The 20,947-nt window shown below is 46.4% G+C and overlaps 1 protein-coding gene across 2 annotated transcripts in view; it reads left to right on the forward strand.

The window, feature by feature from the left end:
* Positions 1–20,947, forward strand: part of SLCO3A1 (solute carrier organic anion transporter family member 3A1) — a 131,406-nt gene that overhangs the window by 105,316 nt on the left and 5,143 nt on the right. For both annotated transcript variants that reach the window (XM_040077330.2, XM_040077329.2), the window contains exons 5-9: positions 6,496–6,660; positions 8,557–8,755; positions 9,628–9,766; positions 14,060–14,235; positions 17,177–17,241. In XM_040077330.2, the coding sequence (XP_039933264.1) occupies positions 6,496–6,660; positions 8,557–8,755; positions 9,628–9,766; positions 14,060–14,235; positions 17,177–17,241 (744 nt within the window). The remainder of the gene's footprint in view (positions 1–6,495; positions 6,661–8,556; positions 8,756–9,627; positions 9,767–14,059; positions 14,236–17,176; positions 17,242–20,947) is intronic.

The raw sequence follows: 20,947 nt of genomic DNA on the forward strand, positions 1-20,947 counted from the left end.
GGAGGGGCAGCAGTTCAGCCTGAGTATGGTGCTGAGCATCTTGCACACAGGGAGGCCATGGGGGGTTCACTGAGCATCTGTTGCTCATTGAAGTAGAGAAATTAAACTGCCACATCCATATGCTTCAAGTATTGATTACAACAGGAGGCAGCACAGGCCTCCACGTTAGCCCTCTCACTGCAGGTAACCCCACTTTGGATCAGTCAGTATTCCAGGAGCCTCTTTGTAGATGGACTTTGAAATAAAATTTACGTCACATCAAATAAGACAAGGAATGACCTTTTTAGTTATTCCTTTGAGGCTGTCACAGACGACATGGTGTTGGTAGCTGACATCTCCTTTCAAGTCCTCTGCTACTGTTGTCACAGTCGGAACGTGGTCAAGAGTCGTGCTGCTGAAGTGAGGCAAGCACACCTCATCATTCCTGATGAGCAGTGTTCCAGGTGATGGTTTAATCTTCGTTAGCAGCTGAAATATCAGTATGCATTCCTTTGTGGCTGGTCCTGGTATCCTTAATCAATTTGTTGATTCTCCTTTGGAGAGAGTTAAGACTATTTAGGCATTTTCCTGGGGAAAAAAGGGTTCTTAGTTATATGCAAAGGTTAAAAATATGTATGTGCATGCATAATCATGTCTTCTGTCCTAATAAGACCTTGGATTCTGAATGAATTTGTGATGCTGAAAAGAATCTATGGAATCATAAAATGGCATGAGTTGGAAGGGACCTTAAAGGTGATCTAGTTCCAACACTCCTGCCGTGGGCAGGGACACCTTTCACTAGACCAACTTGTTCAGAGTTCCATCCATTCTGGCCCTGAACACTTCCAGGGGTGGGACAACCACGGCTTTTCTGGACAACAGCAGAATGTTTTCCTCTACAGGGGGTTGGGACTGGAGATGCTCCTTGGGGTTTGTATGGCCATAACTCTGACTCATTTTTAGCAAGTGTTGTCTCTGCAGGGCTGTTCCTTCTGTAAGTCCGTGTCTGCATGGAGGTATGGATTGTCCATCCCTTCTGCAAGTGTGGGGAGGAAGAGCTGTTTCTCTGCATTGATTATGCAAACACTCTCTGTATCAACAGCACATCCTTAGAGGGTGAACTGCATCTCCTTTTTGGCTGCTGAAGGAGCTTTATTATTTTTTTTCTTACATTTTTTTCCAAGCCTTGCAGTGACTTCCACAAGAGAAAGGACATGGCAAGAGAGGGAGCAGAGCAGTGTCAGCTGGGGACGTGCTCTGAGCTGGGCCATAGCTGTCAGCTAGAGACACGGCACGGCTGACACGTGGGAGGATGCTCCAGACACCACAATATCGGCTGAAATTCAGTGAGATGGAGGGCTGGCTGAGATTCCTTGGCTTTCTCTAGCCTTAGTGTGCAGAAAAAGCCAGGACTAATATAAAAGGATCATGCTCAAAGTATTGATCTTTTGTATCTCTGTCAAAGTCTGAGCAGGAGGGAGGGCCCAGCTTTTGGGGAGCCATAGCATCTCTTCCTATGGGGTATTTTCATGCCAGGAAAGAAGCAGTCTTAAGAGGAGCTCTAAACTTGAAATGAAAGTGGTGCCTTTGAACAGCACGAGGTGAAGAGGCAGTCAAAGGCAATGGAGGCAGTGTGGGGCTCTGCACAGGGGCATGGCAGCTCAGGCAGGAAAGCTTCGGGACAGTCCTGGGAGCCACTTCCCTGGCCAAACTGGCACATGAATGCTGCACCGCTTGGCCTGATTAGTATTTCAGTTCAGCAAAGCAAATCCATTTGGGAGCACAGAGAAGTGAAGCATTAACAGCAGTGGAAGTCTGAATAAATGCTGCCATTGCTCTTTGCTCCTGTCTGGCAGGGTTGTTCCAGCCCTGTGCTCTCCGCGTGGTCTCTGAGAGCACTTCAGGTGTGGGCTGGGCAGTCCCTGCTCTTCAGGGGGGCACAGCTTTGCGTTCCTACCTCTGCTCTGCCTTGGGGACCTCTCTGCTCCTCGGGGCCAGAGAAGATGCTCGGCTCTGTCAGGGCACCTGTGCTCTCTGCTCGAGTCTGTCCAGCATCTGCCCTCTCACTCGCTGCCTCTGACACACCACCTGCTCTGGGACGTGCTTGGACGTGTTCATTAAAACCGTTGTTTTTTTTTTTTTCCCCCACACAGAAATGTCACATCTATTGAATTCAGCGGCCAGTCCTGATGAAATTTTAATTCGAAATGCTTTCTCGGCATGATCTTTTAACACCTCTGAAACATTCTGCCCTAAATGAATTCTGTTTTGCAATGATTTAAACCAGAAATTCGTTACGTTCTGCTGCTCTGTCTAGCAAGAGAGATTAAAACCCTAAAAGCTTTGAAATTGATATGGAATCCTCCAGGTTTGGAAAGAGAAGCTCATTCACAAGGAATTAAAAGAAAACTCACTGTGGATTTAAATGAATTTCAGAACTGCAAATTCCCTAGATTTGGAAACGTTTTGGTTTCTTTCCAGCTTCATTTTCAAGAGTGTAGGAGAGCTGGGATGTACAGCTGACAGCTGCCCTGTCTTCTGTTCTGTTCCGTCCTGCTCCGTGTACCAATCTGCTGAATACCTAGGGAGGGAGCCACTCTAAATCCAGGATTTCTCTCCCAAAAACTGTTGTCTGGGAGCAGACACAGTGCTAGGCCAAAAGCTCCCAGCTGTGCAGGGATGGCCTGGACCGTGGGGAGCCTGTAATCCTCAGTGGGAGTTCACAGGATTGGGCAGGATTAAAGGCTAACGAGTAGTTTTTAACTCCTGGCTTCTCATGACTGATAGTGACAACGTTTTGGAGAGAGCTCCATCTATACCTTCATTCACAAATGCAGTGGTGAGGCTTTGGCCCAGGTTTAGACTTTAATGCCTTTTTGGATTTGGGTCTTGTCCCCTTGCAAATGCTAAAAAGTCCTGCTGAGAAATCCAAGCCTTAGGTGAGAAGGTGGTGATCATAAAAGTCATCAGGTCCCGTCAAGTCTTAGAGTTTCCTTTGGCTTGTGTTTCATAAGGGTGCAGATATTGTCAGATTTTTCTTGGCTGTTTCTTGTTGTCAGCACCATTAAAAAAATTCAGAAAGGCCTTCAGCCTACACACCTCAGGGTCAAAGCTGAGCAGCAGCTGAAGGCAGGCAGAGCCTGTCTCCAAAAAATGCTTTTCCATGAGTTCTGTGCCACAGGTGAGGGAGGTTTATGTCCTCCTCTCGAGTAAAGGTGATTGCTGCAGGGAAGGTGATGGACTAGAAGGACCTGCTTTCTATACTTGAGTGTGTTACTGCTGCTTCAAGCTTGCTTCTTGTCAGGAAGGCTTTTTTGATTTATGTGTCATCCTTTTCCTTCATATCCTTTATGATAATAAATTTCCATGAAACTTCAGCATTCTAAACTTACCTGAGATATCTTCAGCACCTCTTGCCTTACTCCATATTATCTTTTACAGGAGCTACCTCTTTCCAGAATGTGTTTTATTCTTGCTGCCTGTGCTGTTTTCGTCACCCCTTTTCCCACAAGCCAGGTGGAGATTTTTCCTTTTGTTTTCTCTTCAGACCTGAGGCTTGCTGCTGACATGGGTAGGAGAAAGTTGTATTTTGGCTCAATACTACATTTTGCCTTTCCCTCACCACACTGTCCTAGGTGGACCGGGCTGTAAAGCTCCCTCTAATTTATTACTTTGCTTTCTGTGTTCTTCATCTTTACTGCAAATTGAAAACATGTCTCTGTAGGGTGCTCCAACCAGAAACAGGGGCCTTGGTGATTGTAATGTTCCAAACAATTCATTTCAAGCACCAACGTGATGATTATAGTTTGTCGTTTCTGGAGAGTAGTTAAACCTCATGTAATGAGGTTGCCAATTATCCCCGGTACTCCCCGATGTGCAGTGACAAATCAAAGCTACTTGGTGTACATAAGTGTGTGCATTTGTCAAGCCCCTGGCCTGTCATCCACGGAGGCCCCACAGAGGGAGACAGGGAGGGTGTTTTGACTCCTTGGCACGGGTGTTGCTTGAGTGTGAAAAGTTGGGAAGTCAGGGGTTGGTGGGGGCTATTGGAGAGCTTTGGGACATCCACCCAGGTCCCTCCCAGCCTGTGGGTGTTCCTGTGACCAACAGGATGGTCTGAAGAGCTGGGGTTAAAATACTACAGCAGTGGAAAGAGGTGTTGTGTTCTCTCTCCTTGGCGGGGCAGTGGGAATGGCTTTTCTGCCGTTTCTGGAGCGTATCGGGTGCGTCAGGATGAGGATGCTAAATGAGCTCATCCTTCTGGGAGTGGGCGGCTGAGTCTGTCTGCCATGTCTGCTGCAGCTTGTGGGTTCTCCAGGTAGATTTTTGAGACTCTTTGGGCTACAAAAGACTTTTCCCACTTTGCAAATGGACTTCAGTTGGGCTTTATAGCTGCAAAGGGCCGCTCCAAAGTGTTCAGGTAACTTTTGGGCCCATAGGGTGGAGGGTAACATTTACCATGACTCCTGCTGAGTTGGCTCCAATGGAGAAGCACCATCTGTAGCTGCTGTGTTCCCTCATCAGGCATTTCTATTCCTACTCTATACCTAGCACCATATGCCAGGCAGCTGAAAGCATGTCACTCTAGTCTATTGAGAGTTTCTTAAACTTCAGTGCTGACTTTTTACCTTTTTCCCAGAGGTATTTTACCCCAAGAACTGAGGCAGATAAGGCAGCAGCTGGTGTCAAATGATTGATCTTAACAAATGGCAGTAGCAAGATGAAAGGATATTCAATTCTATAGGGAACATCCTGTCATTTCCCTTAGAAGATGAAAGAGAATGAGCTGGCCCTGGCTGAGGAGATGGTGGAGGCTGCCAGACACTGTTTGAGTTGTCTCTGCACTCTTTGCACTGGGTTTTGTGTCACACCTGCCTGGTGGTACAGGGTCCTGTTGCAGTAGACAGTGGTCAGACACCCCACCATGGACAGGGACACCTTCCACTAGACCAGGTTGCTCAAAGCCCCATCCAGCCTGGCCTTGAACACTTCCAGGGGCATCCACAGCTTCTCTGGGCACCCTGTTCCAATGTCTCACACCCTCACAGTAAAGAATTTCTCCCTTATATCTAATGTAATACCTCCTCTTTCAGTTTAAAGCCATTACTCATCCTGTCTCTAGACACCCTTGTCAAAAGTCCCTCTCGAGCTCTCCTGTAGCCCTTTTAGGTGATGAAATTCTGTGACTTGGAGCCCTGCACTGCCAGACAAGGCACTTATGAGGGGTTCCTCTCCTGTGTGAGATGCTGCAATACCTCTGCAAATATTTTGTTGTCCTCCCCAAGCACAGAAGATGGATTTTGACCTTGGTAGTGCATGATGGTTGGGTGCCAACTTCAGAAATAAATGTCCGTGATCTTTAACTCCCTCCTGCAAAAGGCAGGCTATCATCACTATTGTTTGGTAGACAAAGTTAAAGCTAGACCTTAGTGTCTTTGGATTTAAATTGACACAAAGCTACATCTCAAGGAATCCATTAATCTTGAACAACTGAGCTCCCGAGGCACAGCAGTCATTAATATCTTAAATATGGCTTTCCAGACTCACTACTGCCAAGTCTACCTTTGCATTTTCTATATTTTTTTCTGGCAAGAAGGGGAAATTCTGTAGGTGGCCACCAAAGAACTGAAGGAAGCAGCAGGTGGCTTCTGAAATGTATCCATGTCTGAATTCCCCCATCCCCATTCCTCCCACACAGTATTTTTTTTCTCTTTTTGCCTTTTTTTTTTTCCCTGTTCTGCTAAAAATTGCTATGCCTCTTGTACCTTTAATTATGTTCAGTAAATCTTCAGAAAGCAGGAATTTTATACAGCTTGGAAAAACGTTTCTGATATAAAGAGACCAGAAACTGTGGAGTGACCCCTTTCAAAAAGGTTACATCAAACCTAATTATGACCCTTTTTTCCCACTGTCCGCAAGAAAGAACCAAGGGCACCCAAGCAGAGCATTGACGAAGAGCTGTGCATTCTCTGTTGAGGCCACTGCAAAAAAATCCCTGAGGGAAAACATAAGCCAGCACCAGAGAAACATCATCTGCCAGCCCCTGGTACACCACAGGGAATGTGGGGGATGGATTTTCAAAATGCAAATAGGGGTCCATTGAGGCTTCACTACACTACATCAAGGTAATTTTCAAACTTAATGATTTTCACATTTGATTCAGGGAGAAATTAGTCATCAGGTATTGAGACAATGCAAGGCTCTCCTCTGTACTGGGATGCTCTCCTCTTCAAGCTGTGTTATCTCGACAATAATTAAAATGTTCGCTGGAGTAGAAAACGTGCGATCTGATTCATTAGCCAGATTTCCCTTTGTAGGGTAACTCTTGTTTGCTTGTGAGAAATTGAGATGGGCTTGGAGGAGAGAAGACTCAGGACACTGATGTTTTGGAAGGGGGGAGCCAAGGGATTATGAAACCAGAGCCACGTGTTTACCCTTCAGAAGAGGAGAAAGGCACCTCCAGCACCTCAAGTAAAGTCTACACAAAAACACCTCTCCCTTTTCCCTCTCTTCTAGTGATCCCCAAAGTGACTAAGCACCTGCTCTCCAACCCCGTGTTCACCTGCATCATCCTGGCAGCCTGCATGGAGATTGCCGTGGTGGCCGGCTTCGCTGCTTTCCTGGGGAAGTACCTGGAGCAGCAGTTCAACCTCACCACCTCATCTGCCAACCAGCTCCTGGGTGAGTAACCAGGGGGGACACAAACCTCCAGTGTCCAAAGGTACTTAAAAGTGTTCAACGTGGCTGGTAACTGCTGCCAGTCTCACTGGTTAGGCTGCCCAAAAAGTGACTTGTCTGATGTGTGGAAATGTGTCTGTGAGTGAGAGGGTTGGGCTTCAGCTGTGCCATGGCTGCAGAGCCCAGAACAGAGCTCCAGCAGCCTGTCTCCTCGGCTGTGCTCTCCGCTGCATCCTGCTGCCATCACTTCCCCCGTGGCCAAGCCTGTTGTGTGGGAAGCAGTATGGGACAGCCAGGATAGGAGAGTCTGTGAGAGCCTTGGGTGCAGCAGAAGTGGGCCCTCTGATTGCCCAAGACTGCTGTTGCTCTCCAAGTGATAGTGTGACCCATTGAACTGCTTGTCTCACGGTTCTGGTGCCCCACAGTTCTGCAGCCCATCTCAGTCTGGGTTAGGAAGCCCAGTTTCTCTTGTTAGTCACTGATTTCCCCTTGGCCTGGAAATGACAAGATTGCAATGAGCAGTTAAGTACCTGAGTTAGTGCAGCTTGGTCGTCTTTCAAATGTCCCTTCTCTCTGACCATTCCATGCTGCTGTGATTTCACGTTCTACATTTCTCAGTGTTCATTTGTTCCCTGTCAGGACACTGATGGCAGAATATTCATTTATTTTCTGCTGCTGCTCATCCCAGGCAGGCCCAGCCATTTGTTTATGACAGCCCTCCTCTCAGCAGCACCCAATTAAGATATCTGCAAGTTGATCTTGGATGATCTGCGACCACAGCTCGCCAGATGGGCAGCTGGCAGTGATCTGTCAAAAACTGGGACATCAGGAAATGGATGGATCTTCATATCATAACAAGGAGTTTGCAAGCTGCTCTCCTGACAAATGTTTATTTCCCTGTTAAACTCTCGATATCTTCTGGCTTTGGCCTAGTTTTCCAAAAGAAACAGTCCCCTGCAGTCAGCCCTGCCTCCCCCAGAGACCCAGGAATTTGCTAGTGAATTTTAATACGATTTGACAGAAGACCAGAGGTCTCAAAGTTGTTAGGCTATTCCATCTTCCCTGAAAATTAAAGGCTTGGAAAAGGGAAGTAACTTCACTGTTGACCCAGTGGGAAAAGGGGAAAAGCTGTTGGGTGGGAGTTGGTTGGGCAGTCAGCATGTGAGTGCAGCTGGGTGACCAGCAAAGAGGGGATCACCCATGAGCCAGGGCACATCCTGCTTCTGACCTGACAGTGGGAAAGGAGACTTCGATGCCTGTGTTTCTCATAGCAACTTGTTTAAACAAAGTTATAATCAGATTTTTCACACAGCATTTAAGGGAGTCTAGAAGTGCCAGGGCTGGGATTATCTTCCAAGCACAGTTCAGGCAGGTGAGATCTGGCAGCAGAAGTGACCTCAAACAAGCAGAGTGTGGTAATTTCTGTCTGTGCTGGAAAGGGAGTCACTTCTGGCAGTCATTCTGCATTTCACAGTGAAAGAAAATTCTCATAGGGAGATTTCGTATTTTCAAATGCTGCTCCTGCGTAGTCTCTGAAGATCAGGCTTCTGTGAGTTGCACCAGCAGGGCTCATCCAAAGCCTCCAGACAACTCGGAAAATTCTTGTCTTTATTTGCTGCTGCTTAGGTCAGGCTGGGCCAATCTCAGCAAGTCTGGCATTCCCTCCAGCATGGATGGGAACTGGCAGAAGATCCTGTTTCCTCCATGCAAGGCAGCGTGCCTGTTTGCATCTGTTCCCTTTTTTTGGGCAGCCCCAGCTTGGTGCTACTCCAGCAGTTGGTCATGCAAGGTTTCCTCATGCCAGTGCACAGATCTGGCTGCTGGAGAGTTCAGCCCTGTCACAATGTACTTCACTTGGCCGTGCTCGTGCCTCTTGCTGATTGGTTTTTCCTCTTGCAGGGATGACAGCAATCCCGTGTGCATGCCTGGGCATATTCCTGGGTGGCCTGTTGGTGAAGAAGCTCAGCCTGTCTGCTCTGGGAGCCATCAGGATGGCCATGCTGGTGAACCTGGTGTCCACAGCTTGCTACGTGTCGTTCCTGTTCCTGGGGTGCGACACAGGACCTGTGGCAGGGGTTACTGTTCCCTATGGAAACAAGTGAGTCCACAGAGAGTTTCAGGGAGCTTTACCAACATAAATCCATGTTAGTGTCCTTGACAGGCAGTGCTGGCCTTCAGGCAACCATAGAGCCAGCATAGAGAAGGCAGTGTTGTACAGGCTCTTAGTCTGGGATGTTGCCATGCTGTTCATCACTGAGAGAGTTGAGAACCTGCAGATGACAACAGAGTTTCACTAAAATCTGAAATTCAGTTAAACTGAATCAAAAGGTGCCAAACCTGAGTCTGTGCCCACTGGCACCTCTGTAGCATTGGGTCCTGGCAGTAAGGGACATGCACTGCTTTGTACATTGGTTTAAGTGCCTGAGGAGAATTTGTAGAACCAGGTTTTAGATGCCTGGAAATGCAGATGTGGTGAAGAGAGAGTGTTTGTGGCTGCGGGCCCATTTTAATGTGAGAAATAAGGCCCATCTAACCCTGTTACATCCTGCACTCACAGGACTTGAAGAGAGCTATTTGGTATTTTCCTCCTGAATGCTCCTGTATGCAGTGGCAACTCTTTAGATGACACCTTCAGCTTGTCAGCTCCATACAGTGTTGCAGAAAAACACAGAACAATCTCCACAGCATCTCTTTGTGTTTCCTTGAGGCTTCTTGTTGAGCTAACACGGCAGCCCAAGCCTTGTGTTCGATTCTCTTTTGCAGGGAGATAAGGAACCATGGCATTTCAGTCTCCAAGGAGAGGCTGTAGCCTGAATTTCTTAGAGCTGGAACCCAGCTAGCCTGCCCACTGCTTTTTTGTGATGTGTTTGCCGTAACTATCCCCCTCAAAGGCACCTTTGTGAGGCAACAATTGAAAAAGCTGGCTGATATCACACTGTCCACTAATTTCTTTCTCTCTTTGTCTTACAGCTCAACTCCAACCTCATCTCTGGACCCATATTCCCCCTGCAATAACAACTGTGAATGCCAAACTGATTCCTTCACTCCAGTGTGTGGGGCAGACGGGGTCACATACTTATCTGCCTGCTTTGCTGGCTGCAGCAGCACGGTGAGTGGGCTTTCCTGGGGACCTCTCACCTGTGGGAACAGTTCTGGGAGCTCCAGTGAGTGAGGTTCCTGCATGTCTGGTAGAGTAGCTCTACCTACAGCCAGCAGTGGCTGCATCCCCAAAAGCTGACCACACCTCTGGTGGGCCTGAGCCCCTGTTGTTTTTCACTCTGTTCCATAAATGCCCACTCTCTCCAGAAGCAGATGCCAGGGTCACCCACAGATCAGGATGGGATCTCACAGCCTCCTGCCCTGGTCTTCCTCCTCAGCACACAACCAAGGAATGTGACAGGAGATCTGCACAGGTGTCCAGTGGCAGAATACATCCTCTCCAAGAGTTTCCTAGCCCAGGCGGCTGAGGAACCAGCTTCTCTTTTATCCTGCTGCTCCTCATCTCCCCTTTTCTCCATCTGCCCATGTTTGCCCTGCCCAACCCTTTTAGTCTTTTTCCTCTTGCTCTTTTCCTGAATCTGGTTCCTAGACAGTTTTGAGCAGATCCTGGTTTTATTTACCCTTGTTTAAGCTTTCCTTTAACTCCTCTTGCTTCTCTCTCTTTCCTTGCTTTGCTCTGAGGCAGCAGCAAGAGCAGTTGTCAGGGGAGCAGAGATTCCATCCAAAGACATTCTGCTTTTTTCAGTTCACTCTAAGTTTATGTCCCTTAGAAAACCAAACTACCTCTGTAAAGATGTGGGGAATTTTTAACTCTATCTTAAAAGCCAGCTTTTTCATTTTTTGCTGAAATGTTAATGTCTTCTGGGTTACACTGAAAATGAGTACCTGCTGCTCCTGTGGGTGGGGGCTGGTGGGATTCCTGCATCCTTGCTCACTGCCTGGGGCTGTGCCAGGCATGGTGATCACTGCTGTGTGCAGTCTGGAGGAGGTGAGCCTGGTCACAGGGCCTGTTTGTGCCTACAGGGACATCAGTGCTCTCCACATGCAATTTTCCCTCCATGGCTTCATCCTTCCTCTTTGAGAAGATACCAAACCTTCCTTCCTGCCCTGGAGACAAAGCACATGTGAAGTGCTGCTGAGCAGACACTTGCTGCTGGGCAGTGCATCTCCCTGCCCAGATCATCTGTGAGCTTGTCCTGCTTAAACATCTTGTCTTCTCCATTCCCTCTCCAGCCTCAGAGATGCATCCCTTTGAAACACCACAGTTTTGAGCTTTCAGCAGCCCTACAAGTGTGTGACACGTGAAGGTGTTACCTCCTGTCTTCTTCTTCCTCTTCCTCCCACTAAGTCAACACCTGAGATGGCAGCAGGATGATTTTAATAAGAAATCAGCTTGCTTCAGGCACAGAGAATTTTGTCTCACCAGCTCTCCAAGGCTTCAGCAAGTGTACGGCTGGTGTTGGTCTGTGGCTGGAGCCTGGGAGCAATCTCTTCGCTGTGCAGTGCAGGACAAAGCTCTGGCTCCTCTGGAAGGAGTGTGGTAATGAAAATTCAGCTCTGCCCCTCCAGTCTGCAGCTGCCTGACCTTGTGCTCTGCAAGAGCAAACCTCTTGGCAGAAAACTCACTCTCCCTCATGCTCTCTCTTACTCATTCCTTCTTATTTTGCCTTTTCATTTTCATCCTTGGGGTTCTTCTCTTTGTTTTGTGGGGTTTTTTTTGCAATAACATTTTGAACAAAAATTGGTGAAGCAATAGCATCTGCTGGAAAGGGCATTATCAAGAATTACGGACTAGTTTGGCCATGCAATGGCCTTGAGACAAAGCCAAATTACCAAACCAAGTTTTAAGCCCATAATCCAGGTAATGACCTGTCTGGAGGGTCTTGTGAATGTTACGTGCTTGTGATGAGCCAAGGGTTGCTTTTTACTGGGACATAAAATTTTCTGAATGCTTTATTTAACTTTACTACATTTTATGTTTCTGACTGCTTCTCTTCACGTATCCTCTGTGAACAATTTGTAAAAGCAATGTGTAGCCTAGTTATTTTTTTTATTTTTCATTCCTTCTCTCTTACTAAGCTGATTCCAGAGGTGCACTTTTCCAAAAAGCCATATCAGTGCTGGTAGACAGAGCTCTGGCTCCCCCAAGAACTTTTCTTTCTGGCCATTTCTTGGAGTGACCCTCGCACACCACGTGTTGGGCATCTTTTTTGTTTGATGCCATTGACTCTCTCAGCATTTTGGCTGGAGACACATGAATTCCAGCCTGGAGTTACTGTGCTGGCACAGTACCAGCCTGTCCCTTCCCTGTCAGAGCCAGGGCTTAAAAAATGAGTAATTAAAAACATGGGTTATTTTCATAGATAATCACACCAAAGTCAGGATGCTGTTAAAAGGTGTAAACCCTGCATCTGTGTAGCCTCACAGGCACACATAAATCTGGGTGTGCAGGTTACTGGGCAGAAGGTTTGATAACAAATGGTTGAATGCAGTGGGGTTGCAGACAAGGGGTTCTATAGAAGTTTGGCCTGGGTAGCAAAAAATTGCCTCTCCACAGGACGAAGTTATAACTCCATCTTTGATGTTTCCTTGTTTGATGTCTGTGAGTTGCATACTGTTTCAGTAATAAAAGATCAAAGATCTCCTGGGTAAGGATGAGGTGCAGTGCTAAGCAAGCTGATGTAGTTAATACAAACCACTCTCACTGCTTCTGGCCAGCACCTTGAAGCGAAGTGGTCGAAAAAGTGGATTGAGGGACAAATTTTCGGGCGGTGAAGGTAGGATCTGCCTTGTGATTTGTAAAAAGTCACACCGGTGGGAGGACAGTCTGCCCCACCACTGCCCAAAACAGGTACTTTCTGTCCCTTGATGCGAACCCATGGGAAATAAATACCCAATTCTGCGTGTTTGCTGTGGTGGGATTTTATCCAAGAGTTATCCAGTACAGGTATATACTTTTCCAGACTTACATGGGTTTTGATCCACAGGGCCTTGTCCAGGCTTGTGGCTAGCAATGCACTGCAGTAAGAGCCAGGAGCTACAAATTCCTGTTGTCTGTGCAAATACCACCTCAGTGTTGCTAATTTTCACCATTCTGGAGCCTTCAGGTGTCAGCTTCTAAATCACAGCACAGGAATTTGTTGTGTTAATTATTGCTTGCCAGCAGAAAAGGCACCTGCATGTCTGCTCAGCTTTCCTGGAGTTCTGCACCACAGTCTCTGTAGCCTTCTGTGCACTTAGTTGGGAAGAAAATGATTCGGCTCCTATGCAGAAGGAAGAGATTGGTGTCAGAAAGGCTGGAGTAGTATCCCTGCTGATCCTTATCTTTGGAGGCAGTGAACCAGAAAGTGTGCTTTTTTGTGGTCCTAAGGGGACCCCTATGCCGAAAAGCAAAGGAATTTCTGCTTGCACATGTTAGAGGGAAAGGGGAGGAGATTGAGCTGCTTTTCAATATGTTATATTTCATGACGTTACTCCTCATACAAACATGTGACATGCAAACCCAGTGGGCTTGTGAAGACAAGCCTTGAATCATTAATGACTGTTTCTTCCTGTATTCATTAAGGGATTTCTTGGTAGTATTGTGTGCCTTAATTGCACTGACATCCCCCACTCAGAAATTCAGGAGGCCGAGTTGGAAAATAAGGAAAAAAAAGTAAATCCTTAAATCTGTGACTGGCAAACAAAGCTTCTTTTCACATCCTGCACTTGCTGGAGAGATCAAAACAAAATGCAGTCATTCCACCCTCCTTCTGATCACGTATTGGTAAAGTTTATCTCCCTTGACTTGAGCTTTTAGCTCAACACAAATCTCTCTGAACCAGATGTCATTTATTACCCCTGGAGTGCTCTGAGGTCCAGCAGCGTCTGTGCTGCCAGGCTGTGGTAGTTCACCTCTGGGTGAGCTGCAGCACCTATCGTGGGTGGCTCCTTCCCAGGGTTGGAGGTGCTGGAAGCAGACCCCAAACCTGCAGCCAAGAACAGGGCTGCAGATTTACCTGCATTTAATGTGCCTCAGTTTAATTGCAACAGCCAAGAGGATGGAGGTAAATAAGAAAGTAATTAGAACCGTAATGGCGGGGATCTTCCTTGTCACAGAGACACAGATTGTTTCTTTATTCTCCTCCAAAGAGATGGAACTCAGTAATAATTTTGTTGCGGTGACATTTATGGGAGAGACTTGAAAGGAACAGAAGAAAAGAAACAAGCCAAGGGACAGCTTTCCCTTGCTGGCAACAGCTCTGACGCTCCTGAAATTCTTTCCAAACCCCCCTCCAACAAGCACTTAGGAGTTACTTAATTGACCATTAGAGGATTAGGTGTTGCTGCTGACAAGCCCCGTTGCAGAGGGCAGCGGTGGGGATCACAGCTCTCCCTTCTGACTCCTTGTGCTCCTCTGCAGAACCTCAGTGGCTGTTCGTGCCTCACCTCGGTCCCTGCCGAAAACGCCACCGTGGTTCCTGGCAAATGCCCCAGCCCTGGGTGCGAAGAGGCCTTCCTGACATTCCTGTGCGTGATGTGTGTCTGCAGCATGATCGGGGCCATGGCGCAGACGCCATCCGTCATCATCCTCATCAGGTAGGCCTTGAGTCATCATCCTCACCAAGCAGGGCCTTCAGTCACCATCTTCATCAGGTAGGCCTTTGGTCACCATCCTCATCAGGTAGGCCTTCAGTCATCATCCTCACCAAGCAGGGCCATCAGTCACCAACCTCATCAGGTAGGCCTTTGGTCACCATCCTCATCAGGTAGGCCTTCAGTCATCATCCTCACCAAGCAGGGCCATCAGTCACCAACCTCATCAGGTAGGCCTTGAGTCATCATTCTCACCAAGCAGGGCCATCGGTCACCATCCTCATCAGGTAGGCCTTGAGTCATCATTCTCACCAAGCAGGGCCATCGGTCACCATCCTCATCAGGTAGGCCTTTGGTCACCATCCTCATCAGCTGGGGTGTTCAGGGCTGGAGGGACCCTAGGGCACAGTGGGGAGCTGTGGGTCGCACACAGCTCCTGGCCTCTGCCTTTTGCACTCAACTCACTGTCCCCACACCCATGATTTCAAACTGAACCTCCATTCAAGCCATTTTCTCCCTGAGCCACTGTTTTTCACTTGGTAGCAGCTCCTGGTTTGGCCATGGCATGGCCCCAGTTCAGGGCCTGGAGCATGGAGCTGCTGGAGAGAAAACAGGAGCTGCTCAAGCTCTCCTTTGGTGGAGTGAGGTAAAACTGAGCCCCCAAATGGACAAGATTCCTGCAGGGATGTTGCAGAGAATGGTGGCAGGGGTTGTTCTTCTGGGATTAACATGAAAATACAGATGTGCAGTTTCCAATGAAGGTAGTAAGGAAGTTGCAGCTGCATCAGGAGAGGGACAGAATTGCCCCCCCATGTTCTCAGCATGTAATGGCTTAGAGAGAGGCCTAGGCTCACCTTTTGAGATAGTCTGGAGACCATAGAAACCACGGGAAAATGAAAAGCTGTGGCAAAGACTAGCTTTGGTGAATACCTCCCTGACTGGAGTTTAACTTCCTTCACCCTGGACCAAGTCCAAGAACATAAAGAACTTGGAAGTCTGAAGGACATGTCTGAGTTAAACCAATGTGAATAGGTGGGCAAAAGTAGCTCATTCACATAACTGACCTTGTGTTATTTCCAGACATATGGAATACTTCACCTTATGATATACATATATATCTAAGCCCATATTTATCCAGAATTACTTAGCTGTCCAAGCTGTCACTTACTGAGAATAATAACCAGAGGCATAAATAGCAGATCCATTCTGCTGCCTGGAAAATTCCAATAAAACTCAATCAATAAGGTCTGTATTAGAAACACACTCTTGAGTGGATTTTGGACAGAACAGCTCTGTGAGGGCATGTCTCCCTGCAGGATACAAAATGAGATATTCTACCTACTAGTTCATTTCTCTCTTTGCATATCTGGTAGCTAAAGGGAAATCAAATTCCTCATGATAAATATTGTGACAAAAGCAATTTGAAGTTTGAAGAGTTCTTTGTTCAAGGAAGCTGCCAGCACCTTTAGGATCCTGCATGGAGACATCTGAGTGTTGCCTTCAAATGAGATAATCCCAGCACCAGCCAGGAAGAAGAATACTAGGGAATAAGAAAAGCAAAGGGAAGATTAAACATACTCAGTTCAGAGCTGTAGAAAATAAACAATTCACACATCCGGATTTGTGACTTCACTCAGAACCACTGACAGCTTCCAAATGTGCAGTGGAGGGCTCTGAGCCAGTTACCACCTCGTGCTGTCTTGCAACTGCCATCTTCCATTGCCTAAAGAAGGTTGTGGCATATGAATGTGTCCCTGGTGTCCAGAGCAGTGACAAGTGACACTGGCAGCTCCCATGGTTATTTAAAAATGGACTCAGTGTCTGCAAATTAAATGTCTTGTCTAAGCAAGTCATTTGGCCTCTGCTGTAGTCAGGGAGAAAAGGAGATTTCTCCAAGTGGCAATTTTTACTCCAGCCTAAAAAGGTATGGGGATTGACTTTGGTCTTAAATGTAGAGAAGTGGATGGAAGGACACCACCAGCAATTGAAAGCCCACTATGAATATTCCATGTGATAAACTATTTTTTCATTAAAATTAACTTTTAGTGCTCTGTTTCCTTTATTTTCCACCCAGCTGTAGAATCCTATTTGAGCCAAGCCATTAACCATTGTAACATTTTTCCAATATCATATAATTCCTGGCATAAAGGCTTTATATAAAGCGTGGAGGTCTGCCTGAAAACTGCTGAAATTCATCCCAAGGTCACAGGCTTCATGCAGAAGTCATGGTGTAGTATTACATGGCCCATGAATGTGTGAGAGGAGGGCAGGTGATCAGAAGTGTCTTCTAACTTAAAACTAAGTTAGGTTCTGTTTTACCTGTTTTGGCTGATGCCTCTCCAGTGTATTTATACAGAGAACCACCCCTGCCATGGTTGTTTTTTTTAAAGCACCTTTGAAAGATAACTCTTAATGCCATAGTGGCTGTGTTCATAGCAGAAGACACTGCAAACACTGTCTTCCCAAGATTAAAAAAAGTGTCATGCTGAAGTCATGTGATTGAAAACTAGTGTAGAGCACTTCCTCACTAAATCAACAGTCTGACTGAACCATCATCCTCCCTCCCTCTCTTGTTCCCAGTCATCTGGGGAGTTTCAGAACCAAAAGTTTTCTCTCTCTCCAGTTCTCAACATCTGGAGCCTTGAAAACATGATGGGGAGCTTGTAAACAATGATTTAATGAGATGGGAATTCCATTTTTCCCCATCCAATGACAGCATTAGCTGTTGTTATTAATGACTTGGCTAATTCCTGAACCTATCACCAATGCAATTACTTTTGGGGCTGTAGGCAGTTCAGGAGAAGGCTGAAGAAAAGTCCCATTAATGACTTTTTGAAGAGTGCTGGTGGCATCCTGGCTGACAGCACAGAATGGCCATGGGGTGTGTTAATCAAAGCAGAACAACAGGAATTGATTTCTCTCTCTCTCTCTCTCCTCCCTGCAGAACCGTGAGCCCTGAACTCAAGTCTTACGCTCTGGGGGTGCTTTTCCTGCTGCTCCGGTTGCTAGGTAAGTGCAAAAGTTATATGTCCTTCCCTCCCAACCTTTGTTCCCCCATGGAACACTTTTTTTAACATGCAGAAGTTGGTTTCTACTCCCTGTAGCGCTGTCGTTGTTGTGGGTGGGTCTGACACACTGGGGTCCAAGCCCTCTCCATGAGGGATGTCACATCAAGGCTCCTGAAGGCACTTTTCCTGCTATTTGTGTTGTGCTAATGGAAGAAAATGCAGTGTTGCATGAGAAATGACTTTCTCCCGTGGTCCCACACAACCAGTTTCTCTTCTGTAGCTGTTATGAATGTGTCAGCAGCTTGTGGAATTACTGCTGTATCGCATTTTGTTGAAGTAGAGGGATAGGGATTTTCACCCTCCTTTGAGGGACAGGACCTCTGTTACAGGGTGGGTTTGCCCCTTCCTTTGGGTGTCTCAGAAAGGAAACTGGGAACATGAGACAAGCTGAGTCCTTGTTTCCTCCTGTGGGTTAATATCCCATTAAAATCCATATGGCTCCTCCTCTGGACCAGTATGAGTTAAAGGGAATGTATGAATTAAAGGGAACATACCCGGCTGCTGCTTGTTTCTGGGTGGTTTTTTTCCCTCTGGAAGAGGTGGCTCCTGTTTTAAAGCTCTTCAATTTCAGCTCATTAGTCTCAGTGACTCAGGGCATAATCCTGTGATCCATCATTATGTGGGACCATCTCATGCCCAGGGTTTCTGCGTGTTGTGGGAGTGGAATTTACTTTTTTCAGCAGGGCACAGGAAGCACCTTCCGTGCATGGCTCCCTTGGTCCCAAAGGAATGAGCTGGAGACTAAAGTGCCATCTCTTAGCCTACAGCAAGACACTGGGAAGTAAAGGACTGAAAATCCAGCAGTATCAGACATTGCTTTGAATAAGTTACTTAATTTTTTAACACCTTATTCCCTATAAGCTGAACAGGAAATGGTGCTCCCAGACCAGTTTACAAGAAAGCCAATTAGATGTCCATTGGTTTTGGTGAAGTAACTGCAGTCATACAAAAAGCTCCATCAAGTTAACTTACCCAGAGCGCAGATAACTCAAAGGGAAGTTTCTGGGATGACCTAGGTCAGCTCTGGTTCAAGCCTTGCAAACATAGCATTTTCCTTAGCTGCTCGTGCTGCTCATGGGTTTTGGCCTGACTTCAGCTGTGCCTAGCTGAATGTGGAGTGTCAGCAGGCAAGTGTGCAAGGAGGATGGCTGTGGGGTGTTTCCAAAGGAAAGATACTTAGGGAGAGGGATTTTTAGCTTTTCTTTTTTTCCTTTCAAAAGAGAGAAGCCTCCTGTGATAGCAGCATCCTGAATTCCTCTAAAACCAGGCTCAGACATGAATGCTTAAGTTGAACAGATTTTTTTTCATTCTGATAAAGAAACCATAGTGAGAATTTAAACTCAAATCTTTCTGTGTTGCTCTGTCACTAAGGGACTCCCATGAAATAAGACAATACATCCTGAAGCATATCAGCAATGTAGCTGGAACGCACAAAAAGCGAAGTGAAAAATACTTTTCCATATAAGCAAGGGTATCCAAATTGTTCCTCTATCAACCTGAGGTTTGAGAATAGCTTTACTGATTTATTTTAAAAGCTTTTCAGCTCACCTTTAAGCTCTGACTTAAGATGACAGTGATAATAGCTGCTTCTTGAACCAAAAGAGAGAATTAAATGCAAGAGGTATGAGACCCGAAGGTGCAATCATAGCTAATAGATTTCAGTAAGACAGAAGCACCTTTTTTTATACAGCCCTACAGTTTCTGCTATGAAATACATATATATAAAGCAGGAATTTTTGCAACACTTTGCAGTAAGAAGTAGAACATGATTGACTCTTTTTAATATTCACTGTAATAACATGAAACATGACTGAATTCTCCCGGTATCCTCCTGCATATATTATCTCATTTCGTAGGAATTCTGCTGTGAGAGGGCAGCCTAACAATGTCTTCATATAAAAGCATTACTGCAGCTTCCCAGAGAAGAGAGTAAAGCAGTGCCATTGGAGCCAGAGGTTCAGAATGGGATTGTCTGGAATAGCAAAGGATTTCAGACCTTTAATGTCCTGGATCCATCATTTCTGGGTGGTGTTCACCATGCATCCTAGAGGAGCCTCCGCTTACCAGGGCACTCCCTTAGATTTTTTTTTTCCCCCAAGCTCATGTTGCTTGCCCCTTATTCTAACATGGCAAAACCCCAGAGTGTTTCACTCTCAGGGGGAGTTTCTGGTCTGCAGTGCAACGTCTTGGCTCCCTTGTCTCAGAGGTTCTGAGCACCAGCTTGCTCCTGTGAGTCTCTTGTCCTCTCCTCTGCTGAAAACAACATGAAATACTCACTGGTTGCTGATGGTTTTTCCACGTGGCTACATTCACATGGGAGTAGCTTTGGAGTTCAAGGGAAACAGGTCCTTCCTCAGGTCTTACAAGGAGCACTTTCCAGGCCAAATTACCGTGGACGCCAGGCAGGCCAGCTGAAGCCAGCAGGTGGGGATGGCAGCTCTCTCTGAAGTTCAGCGTGCACGTCTCCAAAGCTTTGTGTCAACATCTCTCAGCATGTTAACAAATAGGGACTCACACCTCAAAATTTTGATCCAAATGTGGTTTTCTGTTACTCCAGAAAGAATGTGGCTCCTCAGTCACTGCCACGTCTGGATGTTACCCCTGAGGTGCCATCCAGCAGCACTGGGCACACAAACTGCAGGCAGCAGCACAGCCTCTTCCTTGTTTGTGGCAAGAGCTCAGCTGATTTTTTAAAATCCGGGTTGAGTGTGTGGTTGTTCACAGGTTTCAACTAAAAAAGCGTGTTTTAACTTAGAAGTAGAACCAGCCCAGCCTGGATTTTCCAGTCTCTGAAATCATGAACAAAGACCTGGTGCTGATAATTTTTTTCCAGAACATAGACAGGTTTTTAGATATGATGACTGGAACTAGTATTTCTAACAAACAGATTGTCATGCTTTTCTATCATCTGGTTTTATTTACTACGTTTGTGCTATTAATGACTGGTTCAAATGAGTACCAAAAGCCCATATAGCCTTTCTTAATTCCTGCATTTATCAACATATAAGGAAGATCAAACAAAATCTGCAGAGCTCCAGTCATCAACAAAATAAAATAAAAAGATCTCCGTTTCCACAGGGAACAGTGAAGACAACCAATTTATTTGTAGTCTTAGGATACATGTCATGAATGTCACTACTTCGCTCGTGACAAGCTGAAGGAAGGTATCTTTTTTAAGCCTGGAAATCCAGGTTAATGATGAAACTGGATCCAAGATTAAACACTTTCCTGTCTAAAAACTGCAGTCCTTGTGTCTGCTTTCACAGGTATTTATAGAGTCTCAGGCATCACAGCACCTACGGATGCATTGATACTGTCAGAGGGGTTTCGTGCCTGCCTGCTGTTGGATTTCAGTAGATGCAATGCTCTCCTTTGCTCGCTGTCTTAACCCACAGCAGTGGCTTTATCAATCAGGGGTTTATTCAGGCTCTATCTGCTTCTAGCCTCTGCCCACAAATACAGCAGAAGGTAGAGAAATGGTTGCATTATGTGGAATGTTCCCATTTTCTTCCCAGTGCTGCGCACTCAGTGCACGTGTGCTGGCTGGGGAGCTCGGAGCCGGAATGTGCATGTCCTGATCACCATCAGGCTAATGGGAAACGGGGGGTTGCTGCAGTGTCCCTATAGGATGGGGAAAAGTAGAGAAG

This window comes from Hirundo rustica, chromosome 13 (assembly GCF_015227805.2).
Source record: "Hirundo rustica isolate bHirRus1 chromosome 13, bHirRus1.pri.v3, whole genome shotgun sequence".
NCBI lineage: Eukaryota > Metazoa > Chordata > Aves > Passeriformes > Hirundinidae > Hirundo > Hirundo rustica.